A 27,851-nucleotide genomic window follows, 5' to 3' on the forward strand; every position below is an offset into this window, starting at 1 on the left:
GCTTCAGGGAGAAACGGTATAAAGAGGACTCTAGGATGCCAAGAGATGGGGCACCAGGATCACAGGTGAACATCCTCACCCAGGGTTCAGCAAACTGACCTACAGGCCAAACCTGGCCCACCACCTGTTCTTGTGAATAAAGTTTTATTGGAACGCTGTCATTTCCATTTATTTATGTATGTCTGTGGCTGCCCTTGTTCGTGAGAGTGGGGTAGAGTAGTTATGGCACAGACTGTGTGGTACATAGAGCCTAAAATATTTAGTATTTCGCCCTTTATGTTAAAAAATGCCAAGCTCTGTTATGATGAAACTATAACAGCAGGACTGGGTATAGAAAGTAAACACTAGCAACGAGAAGTACCAGCGTGTATTAGTTTGTTAGGGTTGCCACAACAAGTTATTATAATCTGGGTGGCTTAAACAATAGAACTTTGTTCTCTCAGAATTCAGGAGGCCACGCATTCAAAGCCAAAGTGTCTAGAAGACTGATTCTGAAGTCTGAAGGAGACTTCAGAAGTTCTGAAGGAGAATCGATTCCATGGGGGTGGCCAGTATCCTTGCCATTCTTTTGCTTGTAGACTCATAGTTTTTCTGCCTTCTCTTCACATTGTCTTCTGTCTTCTTCATTTCTATCTCTTATAGGGACACAACATTGAATTTAGGGCCCATCCTAAATCCACAATGATCCAATCTCAAAGTTTATAATATCACTAATTACATCCCCAGAGACCCTTTTTCCAGATAAAGTCACACATTTGCAGGTACCGAGGGTTGGGATTTGGACATAACTTTTGGGGGACACATTTCAACTTACTGCACCACCACCCATAAAAATGTGTTAACCACCTTGGGGAAAAAGGAGGTGGCTTGAGGAGCTTGGAGATGGCTGGGAATGTCACCCACCGACTCTTGAATATGGCCTCGGGAAACAGCGATTGCATACATATTTAATTTTGACATAGTTTTTTGTATTTTATGAAATATATTAATTCCACAGAAAACTCTGACTCCGTCTGTTGATCTACGTGTAGACTATGGGGAATTTAAGACACTATAGCCCTAAGAGCAGCCAAGTGAACAAAAGGCAGATGAGGGGGAGGAGGAGGAGAAGCTCAGGGCCAGGAAAATGGGTTTCTGCAACCTCCCTGGTTGACTCTGACAAGAAAAGCAGCATCTTGTGAAGCTGTTATATAGCAGCGTGGAGTGAATTCAACGAGGTCCTTTCAAGTCTGCTAAAGTGTCTTTTGTCAGCTTTATTTTTTTCATCACGACTTGGGAACAAGGAGGTGTTGCTGCACCCTGTCTCATCTCGTCCTTTGTTTCATTTTCTTCACCAGATTCCAGATTAATATTTCAACAGAATTGGGGAGGGGAGGTGCAGCTCATATTTCTGCTAGAATTCTTTTCCCTTTTTCTCTCAGTCTGTACCATTCTAACCTGAATTTACAAGCGGGGGTGGGGGGAGGGGGGAGCCACAGTCTAGTTAGCACACTTTGGGGGAAAAGTCTGAGTAGAAGTGACAGTTTTCTTATAGGGATTGTTCCTGATTGGCACTAAAACCAGGCTAGAGAGAGTGAGTTAGGAAATCAGGAGGACTCTTCTCCCAAGAACTGGCAATGAGGTTACCTTGAGGATGTGTCAGTGGAGCCCCAGGGCATGAGAGATGAGACAGTCACAATAGGTGTCAAACTAGAAATTCCCTTTGTTGAGGTCTTTCTGCTTGATGTACCTAGAATAGGTTTGGTTTTCCTGTGTGAACTCTCTGTCGCCTCTAGGAGCTGGGACACATCAAAACTCCATGACCTCTTTGTAATTTTAGGATATTTTCTAAGGATTCACACCCATGTCACACTGGTTTCTTTATTCATCCTCATTCATGACAAAGTTTCCTGCTCTCATTAAATATGACACATTTCCCAAGTGCCTAAGCCTAGTTAAAAAGAGACCCAACAGGGACACCTGGGTGGTTCAGTTGGTTAAGCATCTGACTCCTGACTTTGGCTCATGTCATGATCTCAGGGTTGTGAGATCGAGCCCCCAGTGGGGCTCCTCCCTGGTTGTGGAGCATGCTTATGATTCTCTCTCTCTCCCGGGGCGCCTGGGTGGCTCAGTCGGTTAAGCATCTGCCTTTGGCTCAGGTCCCCTCTAAAAAGAAAGGTCCATAAATGAGTAAGTCATGGGAATAAAAGGCACAGCATGAGGAATACAGTGAATGATATTATAATAGTGATGTAATGAGACAGATGGTAGCTACACTTGTGGTAGGCATAGCATAACATATAAACTTGTCAAATCACTAAGTTGTACACCTGATGCTAATGTAACATTCTGTGTTAACTACACTCAATTTTTTAAAAGGGTCCATAATAGCAATTTTTTTTTAAAGAAAAAAGCACTTCTTTTTCTGAACCACAGGGAAGGTAAAATTTTTCCTCTACCTTTTTTTTTTTTTTTTAAGATTTATTTATTTATTTGAAAGAGACAGAGGGAGCATCCAGCGGAGAGGGGCAGAGGAAGAGGAAGAAGGAGGGAGAATCTCAAGCAGATTTCAAGCTAAGCCAGAGCTCAGTGCTGGGCTTGATATGGGGCTTGATCTCATGACCCCAAGATCACAGCCCTAGCCAAAACCAAGATTCGGATGCCTAACCAACTACATCACCCAGGCACCTCTGTTTAACTTCCCTTTTTTTTTCCCTTACACAAAAATCAATTTATTTCCTTCGGAAACATCTTCAGAAGTAGAGTACTGGCTTAGAGGGAAACTTTTTTTTTTAAATTTAAATTCAATTAATTAACATATAATGTATTATTGCTTTCCGAGGTAGAGGTCAGTGATTCATCAGTCTTATATAATACCCAGTGCTCATTACATCAAGTGCCCTCTAGTTATCCCATTCCCCCACCCTTCTCCCTTCCTGCAACCCTTAGTTTATTTCCTATGATTAAGAGTCTCTTATGGTTATCTCCCTCTCTGATTTTGTCTTGTTTTATTTTTTTCTTCTCTTCCTCTATGATCTTTTGTTTTGTTTCTTATATTACACATATGAGTGAAATCATATGATGATTTTCTTTCTCTAATTGACTTATTTTGCTTAGCATAATACCCTCTAGTTTCATCCACATCAATGCAAATGGCAAAATTTCATATTTTTGATGACTGAGTAGTGTTCCATTGTGTATATATGTGTGTGTGTGTGTGTGTGTGTGTGTGTGTGTGTGTGTGTATCCATTCATCTGTCATTGGACATCTGGGCTCTTTCCTCTATGCTTTTAAGGCAGGGACTGACATAACACAGATTTAACAAGAGGATCACTGAGAAGCTCAGTCGGTTAAGTGTCTGCCTTCGGCTCAGGTCATGATCTCAGGATCCTGGGATCGAGCCCTGCTCAGTGGGGAGCCTGCTTCTCTTTCTCCCTCTGCCTTCCCCCACTATGCTTGCACTCTCTCTCTCTCTCTCAAATAATAAAATCTTAAAAAAAGAGAGGGACAGAGAGAAAGGCAGATTTAACAGGAGAAAAGCATGTGCATGAAAGCCCTCGTGGAAAAAAATGTATACCCAAAGAAGTGAGGAGACCTAAGCCTTTACATACTAGATTGAACAAAGAGTAGCAATTGTGGAAAAGTAACTCAAATATATGGAGACTGAAGGAACTTATTTTAACAGGCTAGACACCCTTCTCTGGTGATTAAGAATGTTTCTTCCTCCTGGCACAAGGAAGGCACCTTTCTTGTGGGAATTCTATCTCAAGCTTTCAGGGGGAAAAAAAGGAAAGTCAGAGTGCCCTTCTTGGATTTGCTGTTTCCAAGTGCCTTTAATTCAGAGTAACAGATATGCCAAAGCAGCATATTTGGGGAGGCATGTCCTGAACTTTTTCAGTACCACCTATTCTGCTGGAACTATAATGTTCCTTTTCAAATTTCTTTTGTACAGTTCCAGCGTACTGTGATTCACAGACTAATGCTCAGGCTTGGGAATCAAGAGATTTGAGTTTGTATTTCAATTCCACTGCTTACAAGTTAAGTAGTTGGCTTTTCTAAGCATCCTTTTCTTCCCTGATAAAGGGGGAGGCCATAAAAACATATGCACTGCATAGAAGAGAGTTCTAGGAAACCTGAGACTGCCGTCATCGTTAAGGCCTGACTGCAGTGTTGGCTCTTGCCTGCTGTCTGGGAACTTGTCTGGTATTTGGGAGGGTTCCCACTGTTCCCAAAATGAGAAGCACGGTTCATTGTGCCTAAACTGTTTATAAAACAATGAGGTTTATGCTGAGCCTCTGTTTTTCTTTTGGGAGTCTGAAATTCCAGCACAGGCCAGGCAGAGAGTGCCCACATGACCAGCCCCCCAGAAAGACCCTGAGGCCTAGTCTCTAATGAGCTTCCCTCACACTTCCTCTGTGTCCTCACAATTCAGTTCTGGGGGAATTAAGCACATCCTGTGTGACTGAGGACTTCTGGAAGCTTGCACCTGGTTTTCTTCACATTTACCCCGTGTCTTTTCTCTTCACTGATTTCGCTTTGTATCCTTTTACTGTACTAAATCTGAGCCTTGGGTAAGATTGTATGCTGAGTCTTATTTTCCTCCCAGTCACTGAAACAGGGTGTGTGTGGCGGGGAGGGGGTGGAATTGAGGACTTCTGTCTTTGGTCAGGCTGCTATAAGAAAATACCACAGAGTGGGTGGCTTATAAACAACAGGAATTTATTTCTCCCAGTGCTGGAGGCTGGGATATCCAGGATCAGTTTTGCTCAGGTGAAGTTGCTCTCCGGGGTTCACAGTTGGTGCCTTCTCTCTGTGTGCTCACATGGGGGTATGGGTTAGGGATCTCTATTCGGGTCTCTTTTATAAGGTACTCTCCATAGGCCCTAACTAAACAATGGGCATAGTTACCAGGCACAGTTACCAAAAAAGGGAAAATTCCATACCTACCACAAAATATCCATAAGCTCTTTTATAAAGCCTTAATCCCATTTCTGAGGGTTCCTTCATGACTTAAGCACTTGCAAAAGGTCCCACCTGCTAATATGATCACCTTCAGCGGTTTTTAGGACTTCATTTTAGCAAACTACTGGAAAACTCCTCTCTTCTCTTCTCTCCCTTCTCTTTCTGTTCTTCATCAGCAAAGTCCAGGAACCACCTCAGGGGAGGGTCAGGAAGCCAATCAAGTCAGATTCTCTGTCGCACATGGGGGAAAAGGAAATGACAGGGATCCTCCAAACTTTTTTTTGTTTTGTTTTGATACACATCTGAATTCGTGTTGTCCATGTCAAAGTAGTCTCCCTCCTTTATTACCGATGCCCCAAGTGCTTTGGGATATTTCCTTTTGGGACTGGCTTACAAACTATTGAAATGGAAATCTGCCACTCGCATCCCTTGTGGTCCCGTGGCACAGAATACAGCTCCCACCCGGCGCCCCTAAGGCGGTCAGGATTTACCTCTTTAATTGTCACAGACCTCCATTGCTCTGAGCTGGGAGAATGGAGGGCTCATGGCCAGCCTCAGGCCTACTGGTGACAATCAACCATGCCCAAGACCCCCTGGCTGTAGACATAGGTTGGCACAGGAGAAGGGTGAAGGAGGAAGGAAGAAAAGAAAAAGTATAGAGAGAAGAGCAAAATGGTAGGGGTCAGAAAGAGAAGGCAAAATAGAAGAGAGGAAAGAATAAAGAAAGTAAACCCTTCTCGAAAGCAGAGAACAGCTTATGACTCAGATTCTCCAACCTCTGAACGCAGCTAAGTCTGTTACTTTGGTTTATGGCAGGTTCCCAGTCACTTGGTGAAAGGGGCTGGGGGTGGGTGGGAGGAGGAGGTGGGAGGGTATGAGGAGGGATTGCCCAGAGACACCGGTTTGAAGTTTTATTATTCACTAAAAGTTGCTCTGTTGATGATTAAACTTTGCTCTCAGAAAGTGGGGCTGTGAAGCAAGCTGCTCACTCTATCAATAGAGAAATCGACGTGTCCTTTCTTTTCAAAGTGCTGAAGCCATTATCTGGGTTGTGACAGTTGACTACAATAGAATTAATTGTCATATCACAAATGGTGAGTTAGGGAATGAATGAGTGAACCAAGTGGGTGGACAGGCCTATTACAACTGAGAATACAGTTTGATTAATAGAAGGAAAGGCTGAAGAACCAAAAAAAAGGAAAAGAGTACTTAAAAAAAACAGGGAGAAAAATTGATGTTGAGAACTTAAAAATACGTTGTAAACAATGTGCATAATGATATGAAGAGAGAAAAAAAATTCATGCTTTTTTTTCTCACCCACACTTCTAAATTTCACCGGGTGTGGGGGGGGGCAGGGGGCGGCACCTGGGTGGCACAGTCAGTTTCAGCTCTTGGTTTTGACTCAGGTTAGATCTCAGAGTTGTGAGATCAAGTCCCAAGTCAAGGGCGGAGATCAGCTGGAGTCTGCTAGAGATTGCCTCCCTGCCTCTCCCTCTGCCCCTCCCCTCCCTCCCTCCCTCCCTCTCTCTCAAAAAAAAAAAAAAAATGTTTAAAAAAATAAAATAAATTTCACTGATGGAATAGACAAAAATCCTCCCTACATGTGGCTGCAGCGCATATGTGTGTGTTTGTGCACACGTACCTGTAGCTCTAATACAAGTTTTGAAAACAAAAACATATTGTTCACGTGTATAAAATCTTGTTGGAGGTTTTTTTCATCCTTTCTTTCCCATACTAACACCCAGAAGTAAGCTGCCTAAGGAATTAATCTGAATGTTTTGGCATCTTGTACGTTGATTTTTTCAGAGATAGTCTTTGCTATTGAATCATAGATATTGAAGTCCCCAATAAAGATAAAGAGATTACTTATTATTTATTTATAGATGTTATAGATATTATTATTATACTCAACACTTTAATATAAGAAATTTGTTTTTATAGAATAGTTTGAAACCAGGATTACTTGGCAAAAACAGATTTTACAAAGAAGTGGAAGTGGTAATCTAATGATAATTGAAAAGGAAATTGTTCCTGGGTGGATATAACATACGCTAGTCTTTTCAAAAAATTTTTTAATTTATTTTTTAAGATTTTATTTAATTATTTGACAGAGTTTTATTTTTTTTATTTATTATCTCAAATAATTTAATTATTTGAGAAAGAGTACAAGCAGGGGGAGCAGGAGAAGCAGGCTCTGCGCCCAGCAGGGAGCCTGACTTGTGGCTCCATCCCAGGACCCTGAGATCACAACTTGAGCTGAAAGCAGACACCCAACTGACAGAGCCACCCAGGCGCCCCAATGCTAGTGTTTTTTAAATTAATCAGTTGGATATCTTAAGAGAAATACAAAAGATCGCAAAAAGTTCATGCATACATTGAAATGTTTATTATTGGCTTTCATTTCATAAAATGAAAATTTCTAATAAACTGAAAAATATAATCTTAATACACTTACTGTCTTTGTACCCTTATACAGATGGTTCCCTACTTCTAATGGTTCAGCTTAATGATTTTTCAACTTTACGGTGGTGCAAAAGCAATATGCATTCAGTGGAAACCATGCTTTGAATTTTGAATTTTGATCTTTGCCTAAGCCATCAACACTCTTGATTCTATCTCATGCTGCTGGGTGGAGGCAGCGAGCCAGAGCTCCCAGTCAGCAGGTAATCACCAGGGTCAACAATTCCCAACCATTCTGTCCATATACAGCCATGGTATTTTTCACTTTCAGTACGTTATTCAATAAATTACATCAGATACTCCACACTTTATTATTAAAATGGCTTTATGTGAGATGATTTTTTTAAAGCTTTTATTTATTTATTTGCCAGAGAGAAAGAGCACAAGCAGGGCGAGCAGCACGTAGAGGGAGAAACAGGCTCCCCGCTCCTGAGCAAGGAGCCTGATGTGGGACTCAATCCCAGGACCTTGGGATCATGACCCGAGCCAAAGGCAGATGCTTGACAGACAGAGCCACCCAGATTATTTTGCCCAACGCAGGCTAATGTAAGTGTTCTGAGCACATTTAAGGTAAGCTAGGCTAACCTATGATGTTCAGTAGGTTAAGTGTATTAAATGCATTTTTGACTTAAAATATTTTCAACTTGTGATGGGTTTATTGGGACACCGAGTTTTGTTACGCTTATCTAAAGTAGATCACAATTCTGGCTGCATATTAGAATTATCTGGGGAGTTTTTATTTGTTTGTTGTTTGCTTGCTTTTTAAATCCCACTGCCCAGGTAGCAGCCCAGACCCGTTAAATCAAAATCTCCCAAGGATGGAGCATGGTGGTTTCAAAGTGTACCAAGTGATGCCAATGTTCCAGCAAAGTTGTGATCCACTCACTTAAGTAGTCCCTGATGAACCTCATTCTCATCATCACCCATGTTAAAATCATTCCCTCCTCAGCACTAAAAGGAGAGCACACAGCTAATTGTATCATTGCTGCTGAGGTCCTTGTTTCACCGTTCTTCAGTCTTCAGCACCTGGCGGATGCTCAACAACGTAGTGACAGGAGGAACACACAAATTCCCAACCAGTGCCATGGAACGAGGTTGCCACCATTTTAAAGATAACAGATTCCTCCAGAGCATAGAGAGGGATGATGTGACTCATTTAGTTCCACTGCACAGCTCTGAGTCACCTGGCACTTGGCCAGTCAAAAGTTTCAGAACCTGATGTTTCAGATTCTTATCCAATAGATATTTTTATCCTGGGAGCCTGACTGAGGATGCAGCTGACTGAATCAGCCTGGGGCTTCTCTTCGGGAAGCAGTGGGAAGCCACTTCTGCTCCTTGCTTATGTAACCATATGTCGCACAAGGCTGACCCATGCAATGTGATCCAAACATTATTTTTGTCGCCCACCATCACTTTAAACTAAATTCAGTGGAGATCAATTTCTCTTGTCCATGAATAAAGTCCTTCTTGCATCACTTTTGGTGTTTCATTGTAAGTCAGTCTCATTTCAGAACCTTAATATATTCAGTCGCATATACTAATCAAAAATCCAAACTTGAAGTCGGGGTTAAACCATCACCCCTTCTCCAGCCATAGTGTGCTTCCCAAGATTGTGGTGGGGCATAGTCTGTGGTCCTTCTTTTCTTGCCTTTCTCCCAGTTCACCTGTGCTACCTGTGATTTCTCTCTGGCTGGGTCAAAGTAGGGCCTTCACTTGGATGAACCTGGCAGTGGTTAAAGATGGAACCCTTGGGTGGGGTTGGCAGGTGTAGCAGTTGATTCGTGTCTCCTGTGGGAATTCTGTGGGTCCTTCAGAGGTTTCTTTTTGCTCTTGCAGCTCCCTTGATCAGGGATGATTGATCTCCATTCTTGGTGGCCACTTATGACACTTTCTTCACTATGAGGTAAAGACATTTTCTTCACCTATGACACTTTTCTTCAAGAGGAGGCTTTTTTAGTTGAGGTCTCTGTGCCCCTCCATACAGCTCTATTGGACCAAGAAGACTCCCACATTGTTCCTCTTCCTGCCCCATGGTGGTGCCTTATCAGCCCATGATCTAGGGTCAGGCCATCTCCATGCAGCAGGACCCTCCTGGCTCCACTATTGAGGCACCTGCCTTTAGAGTCCCGGGTGAGAGTCAGATACCATCCCAGGCCACATGGCCTTCCTCAGGCCTGAGTGAGGGACCAGTTCTCTTTGTCTCTTGATCACAGGGAGCACTTCAAAGCTATCCAAGTAGTTGCCTTAGAGCCTCCATCTTTAAGACCCACCCCCACTGTCTAGGAGGTACACTTCACTATCTTAGGTCAATCTCTGTAGAAGCAGAGCCTGAAATGAGGATTCTTATTCAAGTGATTTATTGAAAAAATGTTCTCATTAGAAAAGGAGTGGCAAAAACAGGATAAAGCTTGGGGAAGGGGGAAGGTAAACAAGAATGTAATCCCAGCTGGAGACTAGTTTCAATCTGACCCACAGGGGAAACCCTACAGCTCAAAGTACACCACAAAGATAGTCCCACCTTGAGGCAAGGAGTTCAGTTTATACTCTCCTGAGAGTTGGGCCAAGGTTTGCTGAAGTGCTTATGGTGGGGTCGTTCAGGTGGCAGGTGCTATCTGGCTGAGGGCAATTCTCCGGAGAAGGAGGCAGCTGGATGTTATTATGGGTGGGGAAGTGGGGTGGGCCGGTTGGTCAAGGGGATTTGGAAGGGCCTTAACAACGTTTGCTACACCCATCCTATTCCCTAAGGCTCAAGATATGTTCTTCCTTAATCTTATCTTGAGCTCCTGGAGCAGTTTTAAATGGACTAATTGGGAAAGGGAGTGTCTGTCTCATTCACTTTGGTATCTGATATCTATCATCTTGCTTCTTAGTTGAAAGAAAGGCCAGAAGAGTTCCCTTCTAACCTTCTCTGACTCTGAGGAGTGTTCAGCTGTATGATACCAGTGACCACAGAGCTCACCTCCTTCTTCCTACAGAGCCCAGAATGGTGAGTGAATTCAAAACCACGTTTGGCAGCTTCCCTGGTAGCCATGATGTATTTGTTGTGCTCCACATATTCTTTCTCTCCGCAGACCCTACTTGAGATATGACTGGTGAGAAAAGGGAGCCCTCTCTGTCCTTGAAATCAAATACAGTAACTAGAACAAACCCACATTAGTAAGCATATTAAGTAAACTGGACTCACAAGGCACAGAGAACAACTTTTAGAGTATCCATGACTATAAGGCTAGAACTGTTTTTTGGAAATCTTACTGAGGCATTGAGGAGCTGTAGGGAGAGTAACAGAGAGGAGAAACCATGATCCGGCGGGACAGGATCTCACCCATATCCCCCATATGGCTTCTTCCAGAGAAGCCATTAAATGGCTGGAGTTAATGAGGGGTGAGGAGTGACACAGGGAGCTGAAAGAATCAGCTGGTTTCCCATGCCCATTTCTTCCTTTTTCTTCCCTGTTACACAACAGAAGAGTCCCACAGTCTGGCATGACAATAACCACCCAGGCCTGGGTGATGATGACAGTCTAGTTTGCTGAGTCCCATAGCCAGCCACTTCGATCTATCTTACCCACCTGGTTGGTCCCTATATGTAACTGGGTTTGTGGCCTCTCAGTTACAATATTTATCCAGAGTCATACAGCAAGTGACAGATTTGGGTAGGGGCCCATGCCAAAATTGAAGCTTAGTAGTCACTGACAGGAAAATTATAGAGGGGCCAGGACCTACAAGGACTCCCCGCCTGGTCCAGGAGTGTTTGATGTTGAACCAAACTGGGATAAGTATTCAGCCAGCCTGGCCAATCATAGTTCTGGTGAATGTAATGAAGAGACAGGTGTTAGGTAGTAAACCCAACTGGTCTGCAATACCAGTTCAGAGTCTTGGCAGAGTCGGTGGCAAGCCGCTGGTTACCATTAGAAAAATTTGGCATGAATTAGCAAGGCCCCGGGGCTGGCAGTGGGGAGTAGAATCCCAATCCCAGCTTGGGGGAATGGAGCACTGGTCAGAAAAAGGCAGAATTCCGTCCTGGAAGAAGAGCTGTAAGATCAGGAGAGATCTGAGGTCAGACTAATAATACCAGGACATTGCTAGAAGTGGGACTAAAGTCCCCGCAAACCCCGGAGGTGGCTGACCTTTGGCGAGTCACCTGAACTCTGCAAGTACTTCCTTGCTGAGGTCCTAGAGGTCGGGGTGGGGGCCGAAGGGGTCAGTGAGAGCTTAGTGTGGAGGCAGGAGTGTTTCCTACCAAGACAGAGATACATTTCCTGGAGCCCCTTTGCCAGGCATCTCCCCCACATCTCTCATTCACCTGCAAACTCAACTTCACTGAGTAGAAAACCGACTTTGCCCTGAATCTTCACTACTTCGTCTCATATTTCTAATACCAAAGCTGGAACAAAACAAAGGGAGAATTCTGAGAATTCTTCGGCTTGACAGCAGGTGGAAAAACGAAGCCCACAAGGCTGTCAAGTACCATGTGAAACAACAATGGCACTTGGCAGCTGTTACTTTTAGTGGGCACTAAGGTTGATGAAAGAGCACAGTTGTACAAAAAGGGGGGGAAGTAAGTGACAGCTATGGAGACAGCTGGTGAAAGACTTGTCTCTGCACGTACAGATACAGAGGTTTACTGGAATACATCTGAAGGTGACCTTCTTGGATAATACGCGCCTCACTATGTACTGACTTCAGTTTCCAGAGTGTTTCTTTCTGTTAAATTGTGGAATGGATAAATTCTTTAATCTGGGCAAAAACCAAAACCCTTAAAAGGTCATCCAGGCTGAACGCATAATAATTACTTATATTTTCTGGGTGTTTGCTACTAGCCAGGTGCCACGTTAGCTGCTTTATGTCTCACTTACTTATCACAACAACCCCAGGAGGTAAGGACTATTCTGGTCTCTATTTGCATGTGAGGAAACCGGAAGCTTAGAAAAGTGAAGTGAGTTACCCACACACGCAGCACAGGTGAGAAGTAGAGCTTGATTAAAAGCAGCTTGGCCTGTCCCCAGAGGAAAAAAGTGTGTAAGTCCTTCCCAGTGGTACAGGCCCTGATGTGGCCACCCAGCATCCATCCTCACAAGAATCTCACACTTATTCAGGATGACAATACTGGGGAACTTTAATCTACAGTGTAGTTTTGCTGGCCCCAAGGAATGACTTCCCTGTGCCCGTGCCTTTTGCAAGGAGACTCATAATAATAACCAAGAGGACAGCTAAGCATATAACTAACATTTGGTCAGTGCTTATGTGTTAGGTACTCTTCCAAGCCCTTTACATGGATTTTGACATTTAGTTGGTTACCTAGTTATTCATTTATTACTAAATTGGTTATGTAGAATTAATATTTTTCCATGTAAACCATATCTTAAATATAGGCATATAAATACAAAATACACATATTATGTAATATGTGTATTATGTAAATACATATAAATACATATAAAATGCTGAAGTACCCAGCTTATCCATTAAAGCACTGTTTAATCCCTAATAACGTGAAACCGATGTGCTAGTTTGAGTCTGAGATCCCGTGAGTCGACAGTCACTTGGTAAAGCAAAATATGAAGATAGAGAATACTTGTACGCTGGACAGTTTTGAAATAAATATATTAGGGATCCTGACAGTCTCCTATCCCTCTGTGTGTCTCAGTGTTCTCTGATCCCCCCACCCCCTGCCCCACACTCGTTGTCCTCATGTGGCACAGGTCCTGAAGTGTGATACACAACATTGATCAAACTCCTTCCAGGTGCCTCACGATTCAAACCTGACCTCAGTCAAAATTTGCCTTTTCTCACTGTAGAAATTTAAGATTGCTTTTTGGAGGACTATAATGTCCAGTCAGGGCCTTGTGGGAAAGAGAAGCGGGAAAGACAGCCCAAGCCTTTGGGAGCCAGGGGGCACAATATCCTGAGAAGGGCATGCGCACAGTGGAGGTCAGGGGTTGGGGGGGGTCAATTCAGGAGTCTGGCTTCTGCCTCTCCTGCCTCCTCCCTGCTGACGGCAGAGCTTCCTTGTCCACTACGGAGTCCAAGGATCCTCTGTATCTTTCAGATGTATTTTCTACAGTAGCCTCAGTGGAAACTTCAGAGGTAGGAAATCGTGGTGCTTTTTCTTCATATTTACAAGCCAGTTTGTCTGATATGTAGCAAAAGTAGGAAAAGCTTTAAACATTGGTCACCCCAGCAATTCCACACTTAGGAGTGGTTTTTCAGCAATGAGGGAAGAAACACACTAAAATGTTTGCCAAAGTGGCATATTTTTAAAATATGTAAAACAGGCAACAACCTAATTTTCCCAAATAGAGGGTCACTGGAGTTTTTTTTCATTATTTCCCCCAAAGTGTTATTTAGAAAAGGAATTTCTAGAAATTATCCTTAAAGCCTGGAGGGGAAGGTGGGAAATCTCCCCATTTCTTAAATAACATGTAACATTTTTGATGGAGTTTGTTGTTTCTTTAATTGTTTTATAGTTAGAGTTGTGGCTTACCGAGGGCAGGTGCTGGGGCAGCCTCCTTAGGTGCAGGCAGCAAAGGAGTACATTTTCTGTAAAGGACTTATAAAAATAATACCTTGAATAATCAGTTCAAAAGATTGGTCTGCTTTTTGTTATCATGTGCTGGCTATTCTAAGCAAGGTCAGTGATAAAATGTTCTTCCCCACAAAAGACATTTTGTTGGTTTAAGCTTTAAATAATCGCTGTGGTTACTGTGGAGTTTAAGTAAGTATATGTAAGCTTCGAAGTAGCATATCTTGCTCTTGCCTTTAATAAGCCTTGTATATTAAATTTGGAGAACTAGCTATATAGTTAATTTGGAGAACTATATAGCTTACTCAGTGGCTGCCTTTCTATCCCCGCCCCCAACCTGTCCCCTCCATCCCCATGGATTCATTCACAGACTCTTTTCTGTGATTCAGCCACAGACTCTTGTGAGAATACGTTCTGAATTGTTCAGAATCATTTGAACTCCCTTCAGGTGCATTTTTATGTCTCCATCCCCTTTGGTACTACGTATTTCTTCATTTAAGTGAGTAGACTTGAAAGAAATAATCATAGCATGGTGACTTCAAAAACAAACAAACAGAAGTTGTCTCACTTTAATTCTGACATTCTCTGTGACCACTCTGAGTTTGTTATTTGTATCTAAATTTTAAAAAGTGATAATGGGCATAAAATGCAAAGTGTGATATTTTTGTTTAGTAAGTGCAAATTTTACTTCAAGCATGAAATACTTTACTGAATTTAAAGTGGGTTTTAAAAAAAATAACACCTGAAACTTACTCTTCTTTTTCAATTATTGTTTGTTTTAAACCTAAGAAAAAAATCAAGAAAAGAATTAATATTCCTGATTATTACATGCCTATTACTAAAAATAACTTTGTCTTATACAAGAGGGTCTTAAAAACTCATCTGCTTCAAGGGTCAAATATCCTAGGTGTGTCATGGCTTGGAGGGAAAACCTACTAAGAAACCAAGTGTTACTAAGATTTCTCTGAGACTTGTGAAGATTGTTGGTGGGAAAGCAACTGGCCACTGTGTGTGTGTTAGTTTTTCCAGAAAAGAAGTCCAGGGCACATGGATATGTAATCATAAATTCCTTCCTCTTGCACAGTTTGTCCCTAATAGCTCACATGACATCAACCTACCATCATGGAAGATAGCAATACTCCTGAGCAATTTCCAGACTTTCAAAAATAAGCACTGCTTTAGAAGCTGAGTTATTTAAGGATAGCAAAAGCACTGAGGGAAACATCTAACATCTACCATATTCATGAGCAGACAGATCTCAAAGCAACCTATTGTTAGGGTAGTAATCTGGCATCCTAGAAGAAGCACAGACTTTGGAGAACACCTGGACTTTGGTCGTGGCCCTACCAAAATAATTTGCTATTAATTCATCCAAAATGTTTACTGATTCTCCACTGGGGAAGTGCTGGGAATACAATGATATATAAGACAGATATGGTCTTATCCCAAAGGAAGGGTACTCCCCACCCGAGGCAGGCTGTGTGTTGGGGGGGAGTCAACACACAAATGGATGAAACACTTATTTGTTCTTTTCAGTTCCAGGAAGGAAACAAATAAATGGTTCCCTATTGCTCCTAGGATAAAGAAAGAAATTCTTAATATGGTCCCCGCCATTCTCTCCAAGTGCATTTACCACTTCTCCCTGTCTCCTCCAGCCACAGCCTCCTTTTAGTTCCTCAAAAGCACCAAAGCCTTCCTGTTTCAGGACCTTTACTTATATTGTCCGCCTACACCCTAATCTGCCTCAGTTAGTTCCTAATACAACCTTGGATCTCAGGACAAATATGTTGGCAGAAAAACTTCCCTGATGTCTACCTACCTACATACCCACTCCACATCCCCCACCCCAACAATCAGTCACTAGCTCATATATTCCCCATAGCACCCTGGGCTTTTTCTTCATAACCCTAATTATTGATTTGTCTGTGTAATCATTTGGTTAACATCCATGTTCTCTCCCACCATAATCCGCTGCCACTAGACTGTAAGCTTCATGGGGGCAAAAGTTCTTCTCTGACTTGCACCATTGAATTCCCAGGTCGTAGCACAAAAGATGCTTGTGGAATGAATGAATGGAGGTAGGCATAGGTGAATATGAGTATGTGATCAAACTAAAAATCCTTCCACCAGGGATGGGCCTTAAAAGAATTCTTCTATGAGGAAAGCTTGGCTGTCCAAGGAACTTCCTCATTTCTACTCTCCCTTGACTGGCCTGTCCTGTCAGGTTACTGTTGTTTTGAGTTTTTGCTTTTATGAGTACCCTCCCTCCCATTTTCTTTTTGCTTTCTTCTACTTCTTAAATTACATTTACCTTACTTTTTTTTCTTTTTATGATTTGGGCTTTAGCCCCATCTTAATTTTGTAGCTTTCCATTCCAAAGCTTTCATCTCTATTTCACTCGCCCTCAGTCTTTTCAAAAATTATTTTTATTGTATTTTTATTAGTTAATCTTAATTTGGGATATTTGGCTCTAGTCTTAACTCCTATTTGTCTCACTGCTTTCAGTTTTTTCTATATCCCATTTCAAATATAATTTTAAAATAGGTGTTGTTTCTCTCATAATCTATTTTTAATTTGTTAATTTGCTTATTTTTAATAGATTAAAGCATCATTTGACCATGGAACCTATCTTTCTTTTTGGAACTTTACTCCATTTGTTCTCACTTCCTTCTTTCTTTCCTTCCTCTCTCCTTCAACCCACTGCTTCCCTCAGTGCCCTTTATCCCATTTCCACTTTCCACTTGTATTTAGAGCAGCTAAAAAATTGAAAGTCAGAGGAATAGAAAGAGCAGAGAGAGTTTGCTTTATGAACACGAGAGGATAGCTGTCTCTTCCCTACCAGTTTTCCCTGCATCAGCCTCAGCTTTGTTAGGGATGGTTCTCCCCAGAACCCTATTACAGAAGATTTGGTGAATTCAGTTAATTCTATTAGGGGAATAAGCCTCGTTTGGTAGCTGGAATATTTGATTTACAGGAACAGTGTTGTTTATTAATCCCTCACCATCTATCTAGCCCTTAGGTGTGGAATTTAGGGGGAACTATGCCAGCTCCATCCCCAGAAGTTTCAACCCTGAAGGGGATTCTAGAGGTAGATGCTCTCCAGGTCTGATCCTGGTGAGGTGTTCATAGAAAATGCTGGTAGGATGTTCCAAAGTGGGGAATCCACAGCCAGTGCTTTTGTATCACCTAAAACAAGCTTGCATTCATCATTCTACCAAGGATGTTTCCCTTTCCTTCTTGCCAAGTTGAGAGGAGTATCTTCCTCGGTTCTATCTAGTCTCAACTTTCTTCCTTGTCCTGAGGGCTAGTAGAAGCTAGAGAGTCTGAGCTGAGGGCAGTCTCACAAACAGAGTTTTAACTAAGAGAAGAAGACTCATTTCTTTGCTTCGGAATTAGTTTAAATTTTAAATCCTGTACCTGGTCATTGAGGCCTTCTTAGAGGAATGGATTTCTAGGAGGTAATAGAAAACCCCCTCACTATCTGCTCCTAGGACGTGGGTCTCTTCAGCATTCTAAGAAAAGTCCTTGCACCAGGGATTTAGGCTGAGTTAGTAGGATCTTTTGTCCATCACTCCAGGGGAGAGTTAGCTGGCATTCTGAGGGAGCAGGATCCCTGAAGGCCATGCTGACCATACAATCACACCCCATCCTCTCTCCTCAAATCTAACATTGGGTTCCATTGTAGGCTTCTATTCTCTTTTTCTCAGTGTGATCTGCTCCACTCCACACTCATTGGAGAGTCTAAATCCCTTCCCCCTCAGGTTCAAGAAGAGAAGCACTCTTATGATGTAGACCCTCAGGTTCTCACTGTCTGGTGATTCTTAAGAACCTTCCTTTGAAAATCCTCCTTTGACTAGCTCATCACCTAGCCCCATTCCAACACCAGTGATCTGGAACTGTAAAACCAACTGAATTTCCTCAACTTTAAAATGGGGATAAGGTCTACCCCTTAAGGGTTCTTCTAAGGACTGTATAATATATTTATACAAAGCAGCTGATGTGTATATATACGAGTGTCTGGCATATATGAGAGGTGGTTAATAAAAGTTAGCTATTTTTACTATTGGATATCTCCTTGCCTTTTAGAAATAGATCTGATTCATCAAATCCATAGATCTATAGTTTCTGGCACAGAAAAATATATTCAATACAATCTAGAAATCTTTCCAGGAGGCCAAGCCCTGTCTCATACTGAAAATAATTGGTTGGGTTAGTCCTACATTTTATTTTTATTTTATTTATTTATTTATTTTTAAAAATTTTATTTATTTATTTGACAGACAGAAATCACAAGTAGGCAGAGAGGCAGGCAGAGAGAGAGGAGGAAGCAGACTCCCCACCGAGCAGAGAGCCCGATGTGGGGCTCGATCCCAGGACCCTGGGATCACGACCTGAGCCGAAAGGCAGAGGCTTTAACCCACTGAGTCACCCAGGCGCCCCTACATTTTATTTTATTTTATTTTTAAAGATTATATTTATTTATTTGACAGACAGAGATCACAGGTAGGCAGAGAGGCAGCAGAGAGAGGAAGGGAAGCAGGCTCCCTGCTGAGCAGAGAGCCGGACATGGGGCTCGATCCCAGGACCCTGGGATCATGACCTAAGCCGAAGGCAGAGGCTTTAACCCACTGAGCCACCCAGGCGCCCCCTTACATTTTATTTTTAAAGAATTGAGTTTTAATCCCAGTTTAAGCAAATAGGAATTACTCTTACTTCCCATGTTTGAGTCTATGCTAGTATGGTATATCCATTGGATGAGACAGTCCAAATGTTATGGTAGGACTTGGGTTCTAAAAGCAAAGGCCCTAGAGCACTTTCCATGAGAGAAGTTAGTTAATCCTTGTATTCTGGGCCCATTTATACATGAAAAATTAACCCACCAACATGATCTACTCCATTAGATACCCTCCATTTCTTACTCAACCTAAAATCAGATTGATCATTACAAAAATCTACAATTTTAATTTGTCAGAATTTTATTTTAACAGGGAAGTAGACATTTAGTGTTTTAGGGTATGGATTAGATGCATACTTTTAGAGAACAAATCATAGGGAAGCCCATAACCACTTAAAGTTGCTGTAAGTCTAAAACCAGTCTAAGTCAATTTGAGCAGAGTAGGCCTAGAACAAAAGTTCATTTCTAGAAGACTGAGATGGCTTTAGAATTGTGGTTATTATTATTTTTTATTATTTACAGTAAACTTTATTTTCATTGGTATATCATTTGACATAATTTCAAAGTAGGTCAGTGCTCTAAGATGAGCCAAAGAACAGAGATCCTAAAGCTCATAAAGGATGTTTTTCACACTCTTCTGAGTAGGGCATGGGGTTTCAGGGCCCCCAGTGTTGATACCTAACATTTTACCCCTTTAGGCTTCACCTATAGATATAGAAAGAAGAGATAACATCAGCATACAAAAATCAAATGGTATGAGAGTATAATAAAAAGCTCTTGAGTTATATACCACCCATCTTTTTAAGGTTGTAATGATATTGACTGATTTCTTCTCTTGGAAAGTTCAATTTGTTTTGTTTTAAGTAAGATGTCAGAATATGTGAAAATGCTATACTTGTGTATCTTAATACAGTAAAAATAATGAAAGTTTTTAAATTCTTCATGAGTCTAAGCTGGGCCATGACTATTACTGTAGAGTCTATTCAACATACTAATTCCAAGTTTGGTGATCATCAATAAACTGGCACCTGTGATTAAACCTGGAAGAGTAATTTGGCAAAATGTACCAAAAGTTGAACATACACATACTCTATAACTTAGCAATTCTGCTTGTAGGTAAAAACCCAACAAAAATGCATACATATATGCACCAAAAACCTGCTCAATAATATTCACAACAACACCATCTGTAATAGCCAAAAGCTGGAAATAACCCAAATGCCTATCAATAGTACAATGGATTAACAAATTATGGCTTATTCATAAAATTTAATGCTACCTGAGAATGAGCTCTTTACAACTACCTGGAGCAACATGGGTGAATCTCATAAGTTTACTACTGACTGAAAGAAGCCCAGCACACAAAAAAGCACATACTGGATGATTACATTTACATAAACTTCCAAAACAGGCAAGACATAATCTATTGTGAAAAATATACATAATGGTTGCCTTTGGGGGAAGAGTATTAACTAGAAGCAGCTTCTAGGGCATTGGTAAGATACTGTTTTTTGTCTCAGGTGCTGGTTGCATGGGTGTGTTTATTTTGTAAAAACTCAACAAGCTTGGGTACCTAGCTGACTCAGTTGCAATGCTTGATCTTGGGTTGTGAGTTCAAGCCCCATGCTGGGGGCAAAACAAACGAACAAAAACAAAACAAAACAAAACACAAAAAAAAACCACCCCCCACCAAACCTCCAACTCATCAAGCTGTACACTTGATTCATGTATGAACTTTCCTGTATATATGCTACACTACAATAAAACTTTAATAAGAAAAGGCGAGGGCCAATGACTTTGGTTGGGGTAAGTGGTTGTCCTTTGAGCTCAGGAATGGAGAAAAACAAAACGTATACAGACATACACACTCAAAACAAAATGTAAGATGTACACTAAACATCAGTAAAGGTTATCACTGGATAATTGGATCAAGGGTAATTTTTTTCACCCCTGTCTTCCAGCCCTTTCCAGATCCTTTTTAAGGAGTCTGTATTCATTTTGCCACTGAAGGAGAAACAGAACCCAGAAGACCCTTAAGGCATTGGATCAAACTGCTGATAGTGAGCTCTTCCTTGTTGCAAGAAATAAGTCATCTCTTCTTCCTTATTGCAAGAAGTGTGGATTTCATTCAAACCCTCTGTGTGCCTTCCAGGACTGTTGGGTAAGACAGTTTAGTGTTAACTATATATATATATATTTTTTTTTTTTAAGATTTTATTTATTTATTTGACAGAGAGATCACAAGCAGGCAGAGAAGCAGGCAGAGAGAGGAGGAAGCAGGCTCCCTGCTGAGCAGAGAGCCCCATGCGGTGCTCCATCCCAGGACCCTGAGATCATGACCTGAGCCGAAGGCAGCGGCTTAACCCACTGAGCCACCCAGGCGCCCCTAGTGTTAACTATATTTTGAAATATAGATATAACTATAAATATAACTGTATTTGGAAGTTGGAGAGTTACAAGAAATAAATAGATATTAACCTTCAAGGAAGGAGTATGGGAAGATCAGGAAAGGCTTCCTGATGACATTTGATCTGGGGGGGTCAGGAAGGAGAAGGAATTTGTGAAGCATAGTGGGAGAAGGGGGATAAAGGACAGGAGGGTCATGGTAGACAAAGGAGTTACATGGGTAAGGCATGGAAAACAATGACATGTTTATGGACCAGAACGAGTTTGGCATCATTGGGGAAGAATGAAGGAACAGGAAACTGGAAAGGAATTGAAGCCCCCCAACACTTGTGACTTCGTACTCATTCCATATATTGTGTTTGTAGATATAGTTGTAACAGATGTCAAGCATGGTTCCTAGCATCAGACCTGTGGAAATATATAATAGAAGTCCTAAATTTTTAAATTGTTTTCTAAAAAAAAATGTTTTATAGCATATTTATAGCTCATAACAAAAATAAGTGTTTCTGCATTAGCATTTATACTGGAAGCCCTGAAGTAATCAGCTGGAATGAAACCAGTCTTTGTAGAATATTCTTGAACTTTAAATTATTTAAGTTGAGGAAAATCCAAGCATGAATATAACAGGTGTTATGCCAAGTACAGAGGATTCTCAAAATCTCTTTCCCTAGAATTATAGAATAACTTGGTACCAACATCAGCATCCTCACATGAAATGAGTTTTCAAGGAGATGATATTACATTTGGGTATATCGATATTATAGGATGCCTATTATTATTATTATTATGAATAGCTGCAGACAGAGCATCTGTGGCCTGTTGTAGAGCAGCTTCCCAGTTTGCCAAAGAAACACTTAAAAATGCATAAATGCTCTTCATGCTAATGGAACAGACATTTTTTATCGATTTCCAAAGAGAAGGGACAGAGAGAGAGAGAGAGGTTCTTCTGCCACTTCCCATGGTCCCACAGCAACATATCTAAATAAGTAAAGGCAGTTTGCTCTCTGGGCAACACCAAGCCAGGAGGGAAGATTCAGAGGACATTCGCTCTTTCTTCTCACTTTTAAATTACACCAGAAAAGCAGAGGCAAGGTGTGCATTCAGATGCACAGCTTGTGATTGGCTGGGGGGAGGGTGTGAATTTAGCAGTATAGGCAGTGGCCATGTCCAGCTGGTGACCGCTTCCCCTAACTGACCACTGGCGGCTGTGAATACAAAGGTGACCTCAAGGTACTGTGGGGCAACCGGCAGTCTCTGCCTTCAGATTTCATTTCTGGAGAGGAAGTCGCAGAATGAAACATACTACATTCCTGACTGCACAGAGTGCTACAAATTGAACGGCACAACACTCTGTTGCTTTCACTGGTTCCGACAGGAGCAGAAATGGCTGAGTGATCAGACAAAAGGCCTTGGAAAAGAAAATGGATGGGAATTAATCTTGCGCAGTTGCTCTGTGCCAGGTGTAGACTCGGAGTGCTCAGATGTGCTATGGGGGCAGCACGGGGCTGGTTATGATTCTGGGATTACCACTTGCTGGCCGTGTGAACTTGGATGGGCTCCTTAACCTCTGTGGACCTCAGTTTCCTCATGTCCCCCTCCTAAGGCTGTGTGGAAAGGAAATGAGAATCCATGTTCACGTGGCACACAGTATGTGCTCTGACAAAGTAGGTATTTTCAGTCCTTGTCTTTACTATCATCATTTAATCCTCAAACCAGCATCATGACCCACTTTACAGATAAGAACACTAAGGCTAAGAGAGGTAAAAGGTTTACCTGGGGAATATAACTTTGCTACTATGATTCCAGCCCAATGTCATATCATAATTCATACTCCTTACCCTTCTGGATCACACTGCCTTTATCAGTTAGCTTTGAATAAACTAAGATTATTAATAAACTTTGATTTTTAATTTAATTTAATTTAATTTATTTAATTAATTTAAATTTTAATTATTTAATTTTTTATTATTTAATTATTATAATTTATATTTTATATATTTATATATATCAATACATAAATATATATTTATATAATTATTGTATTTTATTATATATTATATCATATAATTATTATATTTTATTGTTATAATTTATCAATCAATTAATTATTTAATTTATTAAATTAATTAAATTTTAATTTAAAGATTATTAATAAACTTTGAATAAACTAAGATTATTAATACAAAATAAAATAAATAAAATCACAGTGAAAAATCTAGGCTGTGGGTTCTAAGCAGCAAAGATAAAACATATAGCTTCAGGAAGTGAGGTCCTTTGGCCTGAGTGACTATTTTACCTAATCCAAGCTCGAGGATGAGCCATTATTTTAAAAATAAAGGAAAAGTGGGGCGCCTGGGTGGCTCAGTGGGTTAAAACCTCTGCCTTCGGCTCAGGTCATGATCTCGGGGTCCTGGGATCAAGCCCCACATCGGGCTCTCTGCTCGGCAGGGAGCCTGCTTCCTCCTCTCTCTCTCTGCCTGCCTCTCTGCCTACCTGTGATCTCTATCTGTCAAATAAATAAATAAAATCTTAAAAAAAAAATAAAGGAAAAGCTTTGTATGTTTCCCTTCTAGTCCCTGTCACTGTGGAACTTACCCATAGCAAGAACAGAGTTAAACAATTGTTGAGGTATTTTTTTGGTAGATGGAAATTAGTTATTTCCTAGACAAAACTGGAAAACACTTTTATTATAATCATTCAAAAATACCCATTTCCCCAGGTGGCATCTGCAATAGAATAATTTTGCTGTTTTTCACCTGTGAAAATGGTTCCCCACGTCCTCGGTCAGGATCATGCCTTCTTGCCCAGGTTTTCCTCCTAATTTTAAGGTGTTGGAAAAGAGAGGTTTGTTTCTCCACCAGCCCTCACCCAGTATTTGGGAGAAAGTAGTGCTGGACTGAGAAAGTGATCTTTACCCAAGGAATCCAGCTGAGATAACTGCCTATGACAGAAACTGCTGGTTGGTCCTCTCACTTCTTAGTAACAGGACCCCAATTTCATTTGGGGTGGCAAAGTGCCCAGCCAAAGGACAACATTTCCTAGTCAGAAGATAAGCTGTGATTTGTCTATTTCCTCTTGCTCCCAGAACATAGATGTAATGGTTGGCATCCTAGCAGTCATAATGAATTAGGAGGTAACCTTGAGGTTAGCAGTCCCACAAAACAGAACTTCATAAAGTTTCTCCATAAAGTCACAGTACCTGCTATAGATTTCCTGCCTCCCAAGTTCTTTTATGTCATAGAAGTAACCTTTGTGTTTTTAAACCACAATAGTCAGATCTCTTTTTTCTTGCAACAGTTTTGTCTGCACTAAATCACTAGCCCAGGAAGTGATTAAACATTAAACTTCCTTTACATGTTAATTGAAGGGTAAAAGACCACAGAATCAATATAATTTTTTTTAAGATTTTATTTTCAAGTAATCTCTACACCCCACATAGGGCTTAAATTTACAACCCCGAGATCAAGAGTTGTATGCTGTACTGATTGAGCTAGCCAGGTGCCCCAGAATCCATATAATTTTAAAATCCATTGGGATTTGATATATAGGGCAATTTAAATAACCTAAAGAAAGAAAGAAAGTTTTGGTCTTATTACCTATACCCATAACAAAGAATCTGTTAGACCTAGAAAAGTTTAGAAATCCCAAACTCACTTCATACTCCACCATTCATTTCACAGATGAGGAAGCAGAGGCCCAAATTTAATCCAGCAGAGATTCTCAAGAACAGGCCAGAACCCAAACACAGATCTCCCAGTACCAATCCATTACCCCATGGTCATTTTTCACTCTTGATCTACAAATGGAGACATAAGATGACATAATCTGGATATGTTACATAATAGTGAAAGAAACTAGGAACCATTGCACACACTAGAGTAGTGTTCCTCTGGATACCATTTTGTCTACTTTGTAATGTAGCTCTGCCCAATTTATGGGTAGAATAATCTGATCTCACACCACAGTGATCATTCCGCATTTGAGTAACACAGAGCAGTCCTCACCCAGTGTCTAAAGCCTTTTGATGCCCCACTTTTGGCTTTTAGTGCCAGTTCTTGTTAGCTGGAGACAAATTATCTACAGGCCCAGCAAAGAAAGGGGCCCATTTGGCAACAATTCATACTTTTCAGATTTGAAGCCATTCTGCGAAGGCATTTTAATTAGGCAGTGGGAGAGCTGCCACATTGAGAAGCGGCTCCTAAGTGGGAAGCAGAGAATTTCAAGACCAACTGAAATTTTTGGTGCTTGTGTTGTTTACCATTTAAGACAGCCCCGGTGATCCTTCTATAGCCCTCCTTTCGTACTCCAGGCTTTGTTAGATTCTGAACGGTTCAGTGACTTCTTGAGGCTCATTCCTAGCAGTTCTCGTTGTGCTTCTGACTGCATGGTTTTCAGACAGAACACGGATCCTTTGATCATACTTTAATGAACTCAAGCTATGTACCATATAAATGGTGATTGTTTTGATTATTATCTCCAGTTTTTCCTCAAGTGCGAAGAGACGACACATTTTAATGGAGGCCTTTACGAATTTTAAATGCTTTTTGTTCAATCAAAGCAATAAACCAAAAATCAACAACTTCCTATGTTAATTAACTGCCTGCTTACAAAAAGCTGAACAAGTAGCTCAGTTGTTGAGTGTCCTTGTCTCTATTTCACAGTGAGGAAGCTGTAGGAGAGGAAGATTAAGTCCACCAGCTCATGAAAGACAGGGTAAGAACTCAGAGCCAGAACTCGGATCCTATTGTAGCAGTTGTTCAAATGAGAAATCACAGTTTTCATCTCCCAATCGATGTCAAACATTTGGACAGTATTTATAGAGGCTCGTGAGTGAGCATCTATCCAAAGGAAGTTTGGCAACTTGGATAAGGAGAAGTGGAACATGGCCAGGTGATAGAACAAAGAACCGTGGACCCGAAATTCGGACTTCATTTCTGTCCTGAGCTCTGTACCTGACAACTGCTGTGACCTTGAGCAAGTCACCCCACATCCCTGGGCTTCCAGTTCCTCACCCACAAAATGAAGTCTCAGCATCAACAGCCTGTTATCAAAAGAAATATTTTGCAAATCCCAGTGTACAAAACAGATAAGAAAGAGCAGAGTGCTCTGGTGGAAGAGGGGCCAAGGGGTCTGCTGGTGCTTAACGCTCTTCCCCTACAGATCAATGGCTCGCAAGGACCTTTTCTAAGCCTAGGAAATTGATCTACATAACTATAAATTCCCTTCCAATACTGTATTTTATTTTTAAAATTTAACTTTATTTAAATTTAATGAATTAGCATATGATGTATTATTAGCTTCAGAGGTTCCAATACTATATTTTAATGTTAATTTTCTCCCTACTCGGCTTTTCTGAAACTAGAGGAAAACAGGCAATATGGAAAATTCAGGCAGCACCATTATTTGCCTATCATGTAAACCTTGCTTTGTCTCAGAAGACACCAAGCGAAGCCAAATCTTGTTGCATTTTAGGACGGAAGTATTTCGTCAGTGCTGATCTGGGGGCCTTGACCAAGAGTCTTGACGGCTGGCAGCTAATGTCTGTTTTCACTTCTGTGGCTTCTGGTGAGAGAGAACTTTGTGAGCTGGCCACTTGGGAGAAGAGGGCCTATTACCCAAGAGCCATAGTCTGCAGAACCTGTTTGTGGGTGAGATGGGGATGCAGATAGGAGAAGATCCCTAGTACAATCTGATTTTCCCTCATTATCAACAAGGAACCTAAAAAAGTGGGGCAAGTCCTGGTTGTCCAGGCTAAGAGAATTGCCATCTTCCTCAGACAGAAGGTTCTCAGATATCACGTGGAAAAAGAGCCTACTTTGCAATAGTTCCTGCAGTTCTTGTCTCACTGTCTGTCTCTCATCCAGGGACTGAGTCATGACTAAATGCCCTTTTTATGGTCACCAAGTGTGCCGCCTCACTAAATCATGTATACATGTTTTTTTGCCCAGTGAGCCACATCTGTTGTCTCTCATTAGACAATAATGTTATTACTGTTTCCTTCTGTTTCTGTCACCTGTTCATCCATGGAGGCCTCATGGAAGGTGTGAAAAGCTCACCTGACTACCTTATTTTTTTTTTAATTTTTTAAAAAAATTTTATTTATTTAACAGACAGAGATCACAAGTAGGCATAGAGGCAAGCAGAGAGAGAGGGGGAAGCAGGCTGCCTGCCCAGCAGAGAGCCCGATACGGGGCTCGGTCTCAGGACCCTGGGATCATGACCCGAGCCAAAGGCAGAGGCTCAACCCACTGAGCCACCCAGGCACCCCACCTGACTACCTTAAAAAGTGGATTCTGACAGAGCATGGGTTGGCTTTCCTCACCACACACACCATCTCACCACACTTCTGTTCAACTGCAGCTGCTCTGTGTGGCCACTAACTCCACGGGTAATTGGAAGGCTAAAAATTGGAAGGCTAAACGCTCTGCAGGAAGCCTGCTTCTCCCTCTCCCACTCCCCCTGCTTGTGTTCCCTCTCTCACTGGGTCTCTCTCTGTCAAATAAATAAATAAAATCTTAAAAAAGAAAGAAAAAGAAAAAGAAAGCTAAAATGGTGACAGAAAAGTAGGGATTTGTGTTGCCCAGTGAGATTTTTTTTTTGCCAGACTTGCCCAACTCGCAACTCTACCAGCACAAAAGGCTAAAATGAAATATCAACCACAGTCATTTAACTGTGGCAGATGCCTCATCTGTATTTTTAAAATATTAAGCTTTTTACAGACTAGGCGCTTGTGCTGGACTGCAGAGAGGGCCACAATTTTCCCATCTCTGTAGCCACACCCCTTTACAATGTGAATTCAGTTTCTTCCATCAAGAGGTAGGTTCCATTTCATGACGCCTTGAACCT

At 41.4% G+C, this 27,851-nt stretch overlaps 1 protein-coding gene across 1 annotated transcript in view; it reads left to right on the forward strand.

The window, feature by feature from the left end:
* Positions 1–26,943, forward strand: part of LOC116866372 — a 103,498-nt gene extending 76,555 nt beyond the window's left edge. Inside the window, exons 4-5 of the mRNA XM_032855374.1 lie at positions 20,619–20,760; positions 26,478–26,943. Of these exons, the coding sequence (XP_032711265.1) occupies positions 20,619–20,760; positions 26,478–26,516 (181 nt within the window). The 3' untranslated portion in view covers positions 26,517–26,943. The remainder of the gene's footprint in view (positions 1–20,618; positions 20,761–26,477) is intronic.
* The last annotated feature ends 908 nt before the right edge of the window (positions 26,944–27,851 follow it).

The sequence above is a fragment of the Lontra canadensis genome, unplaced genomic scaffold (genome assembly GCF_010015895.1).
Source record: "Lontra canadensis isolate GAN:19392208 unplaced genomic scaffold, GSC_riverotter_1.0 scaffold9, whole genome shotgun sequence".
Classification (NCBI taxonomy): Eukaryota; Metazoa; Chordata; class Mammalia; order Carnivora; family Mustelidae; genus Lontra; species Lontra canadensis.